Here is a 3,819-nt window from a genome sequence, read left to right as displayed (position 1 = left end):
GCCACGTCAGCTGCTGATTCCCACAACCTTCAGTTGATGATTAATCAACCCCCCTTCTGACAAGGCTCTGCCCTACTGTGGCAGTGTGAAACCGTATCATAAAAAACTGGGGATGCCAAACGGAGCACTTCAAAAATGGAGTGTGTTTGTAAAAGGGTGAGTCAACGCGTGGGGGGGAAATGTTTCAAAAACAAATAATTGAAGCATTCACGAGTGTTCGTCTTCCTCATTTGTGCAAAGACGCGTCCCGTCAGAAAGCATGTAGGTAGCACGGCGTGAGCAGTTGTGGTGAGAGTATTGCACACACAGACGAAAGTCAACAGCTCCATCAAAATGGCACAGCGCAGTCGTCACACTGAAGAATAAAGTTTTGTTTTTTTCTTTTAACACGAAAGAACACTGTAAAAAATTCAAACCCACTTCCCATTGACGGCTTATTTATTGCAACACATATCCCTTCTTTTCTTTTTTCTAAATCTCTTTTTAAACATCCATTTGTTAAAAAAAAAATGGAGTCTCTGTTTTTCAGGAGTGGTTCGATAGTGCATTTTGGCAGTAAATTTAAGTCTTTTTCTTGTTGGGCACACTGTCAGCCAGGAGAGTAGATTAGTCAAACCAGACAGCCATGATTTTTGAGGTTATCAGAGTCTTGTGCTCCTCTTCTGCCAGTCCATCGCTGCCAGCACGGTTCGTTGGTGGTCACATGCCTGAGGCGCCCAGTCCCATGCTGGCGGTGTGGCTCATACAGGGCAGCGTCTGAACCGTCTTGGGGAAGTCATGGGTGAGGATTCGTCCGTTCTCTCCTCCGCTTCCATTGCCACTCATCCTGGTCAAGGTGGAGCAACGCATGGCGTCGTTGATGGATTGCTGAAAGAAAACAGGCTCCAGTTAGCCTGCACACCTGATTTGAGTCACTTAACTGATGAATTATCACTTCAACATGGAAAGCTGATGCAACCATTTAAAGCTTGCAACACATAGACTTTAGGGAGTTAGACAAGAGTAGAATGTTATACAACGTGTTTGGTCTTTAGTACATAAATCACATTACATTCTATACTACTACTTCTTATAATACTATGGTAAATGGACTGAACTTATATAGCACTTTTCTCTTAAGATACTCAAAGCGTTTTATACTACAATCTGTCCTCATTTACCCATTCATACAACACTACTAGATCTATACAAAGACTAATCAGAGCTATGTCACATTCATACACCAATGAGACACACATCAGAGACAGTGAGGGGTTCAGTGTCTTGCCCAGGGACACTTGGGCATGTGACTGCTGGTGGAATCAAACCTCCAACTCTTGCACTGAAGGACATCTGCTCTAACCACTCAGCTACAGCAGCCTATCTGAAAGTGGTGCTTTGGGTTTTCCTTCTAATGCCTATTCAACCTTCATAGATATGTGTTCAAGAGGTATCCCTATAAGATGGGTCTACTCTGAGCTTCTCATTTTATCACTAAGGCTGAACTCCATGGAGGATACTTTTTCCTGTTCCTTGTATCTGAAATCTTGTTCTTTTGGTTATGATCTGACCTCCTGTTCTGGGGGCTTTGCACTCAACTCTGAAACGCTTCAGTGCACACTAAAAGTCGAGGCTTGAAGTCACCAACCGAACTTTGCCATCTGTAAAAGGCAGACTGAACCTTACACTTCCCAAATCAGACGCCATCTTTTCCACAACTGAGCCTTGAGATTTTGCTCACCACAAACTGAGGACACCATTGGACAATACAACCTGTACTGGAACAAGCTTGACTTTGCTGAGAGTTCTGACCCAGCTTTTACTTTAGTTATACAAGGATCATATTTCTCATAAAAACAAATCTGTCAACATATAATCCAGCAGCACCCTTCACAAAATAACTCCATAAATTTAGTCGTTAAGCTTTCTCCAGGTTCACTAAACACATGTGGACTGGGCAATCAAAATCCCATGATCCCTCCTGGCAACTCTGCAAAGTTAAAGACCTGGTCCACAGAGAAAGATTTACAGGTGATACAAGCTGTAGTGCATCAGATGTCGTAATTTGTAAAGGGAGGTGCAGAGTAAAGAGTAGGCAGTGCGACAAAGCTGAGGCCCCACTCATTGGTTTAATAGCTTCATTCTCCAGTCTAGTATAATAAAAGCCACAAGGCTCAAAAGCTGACCTAATGATGCGTGGTGTGCGTGTGTGCATGCTGACATGTGCATCTTTGTCCACATCCCCTGTTCTGCACCTGATTAAATTGGGCGAAGCAAGTACGATCTCGAGCAACTGATAAGTGCTGCATGGGGATTGGAGAATTACAACTGCTCTAATTGGAATGGTGTTGTTGTTTCCTTCAATGCAAACAGCACAAAGGCACTGCTGGACTAATAGGCTCCTCGCCAGTCTCATCAGCATACTGATCAGGTGTCTCTTGGTGGGCTGATTATAATCTAAGAAATTCATGTCGAAGTCTCCTCCTTGTCTCAACTCTGCCATGTTTCTTTGTGTCTGGTTACATGAAGAGCGCATGAGTGTGTCCTGATGGGCTTTGATGTTGGATGAATAAATCAGAGTTTGTTTGCTGTGTATGGATCCACCAAGAAGATGTCTAAAAGCTACAATCTAGCAAATATCAGAGGAGAAACCTCATGTTTTCCAGTGGCAAAATAAAGCAACAACTTCTCAATATTTCACCTTTGAACATACAGCAGGTTGAGTTATTCAGTTTTAGGCTAAAGCAATGATGGAAGACATGCGAATCGCACTACGACTACCTCATGGTACATAGAAACGATGTTCACCACAATGGGCCCTGCGTTTTGCGTGACAGTCAGCAAAAAGAGAAGAAGGAGCAGGGGACAGAGCTGCTCAGAGCGACAGAAGTAGATAGATGTACCACTGTGATTCAAATTGCCTTTATACCTGTACTGAAAGTGACATTTTTGAAAAGAGTGCAAAAGATTATTGTAATGGGTTTGGTAATGGGATTTAACAAGTGCCCTGCTAAGAACATGTTGCCAAATGAAGCAAAGAAATAGAGTCTACTTAACCATTTGATGCAGAAAACAAGACTCTGAATACTGAGATACGTAAAAACATGCACATGTACAGCAAGGTGCAAAAGTCCCGAACTAACCTTCGTTTATCTTTATTGCAATTACAAAATAAGCCAGACTTTTATTATACATGCATGTTTTTTCTGGCCTCAAAAATAGGCTCCATTTATGAATAATATAAAGAAATAAAAAGTGGTTAAAGACTATTGCACTTTACAGTAATTTGTGTGTTTTTCTTAAATGGTGTTGCTATTGTACATAATTTATCATCATCATATGTTATGTATGGATCATTCCATGTCCAGTTCACAAAAATGTACAGCTAGTTTTATTATTATTATTATTATTATTAATAATTTTCTTTATTTTTAACTTTTTCTTTTTACAACTTTACAACCAGGCTCAAACTATGATTCTTTTTCATGATGAGGCATAGATAGAGGAAAGGATTATTTGATGGAAAGTGCCTTTCTTAAAATATGGAAAGTGCATTATTATATTGTTGTTATTATTAGTAGTAGTCGTAGTAGCATTATTGGCATTTATTATAATTATTGGATAATTTCTCATTCAACCTTTATTTAAACAGGTTAGTCCCATTGAGCCACAAGGACTCATTTACAAGAGAGACCTGAATTATCTAAATGAATCATAAAAGGAATAGGTGTGAATTTATAATTATATAAATCTCCATCCATCCATCCATCCATCCATCCATCCATCCATCCATCCATCCATCCAGCCAGCCAGCCAGCCAGCCAGCCAGCCAGCCAGCCA

At 40.7% G+C, this 3,819-nt stretch overlaps 1 protein-coding gene across 1 annotated transcript in view; it reads right to left on the bottom strand.

Annotated features, from left to right (window-relative positions):
* Positions 1-426: 426 nt before the first annotated feature.
* Positions 427-3,819, bottom strand: part of LOC119408285 (glutamate receptor 1) — a 29,232-nt gene continuing 25,839 nt past the window's right edge. Inside the window, exon 6 of the mRNA XM_037675088.1 lies at positions 427-867. Coding sequence (XP_037531016.1) covers positions 700-867 — 168 coding nt within the window. The 3' untranslated portion in view covers positions 427-699. The remainder of the gene's footprint in view (positions 868-3,819) is intronic.

The sequence above is a fragment of the Nematolebias whitei genome, chromosome 4 (genome assembly GCF_014905685.2).
Source record: "Nematolebias whitei isolate Nwh7 chromosome 4, NemWhi1, whole genome shotgun sequence".
NCBI lineage: Eukaryota > Metazoa > Chordata > Actinopteri > Cyprinodontiformes > Rivulidae > Nematolebias > Nematolebias whitei.
This window is presented reverse-complemented; position numbering and strand designations above follow the sequence as displayed.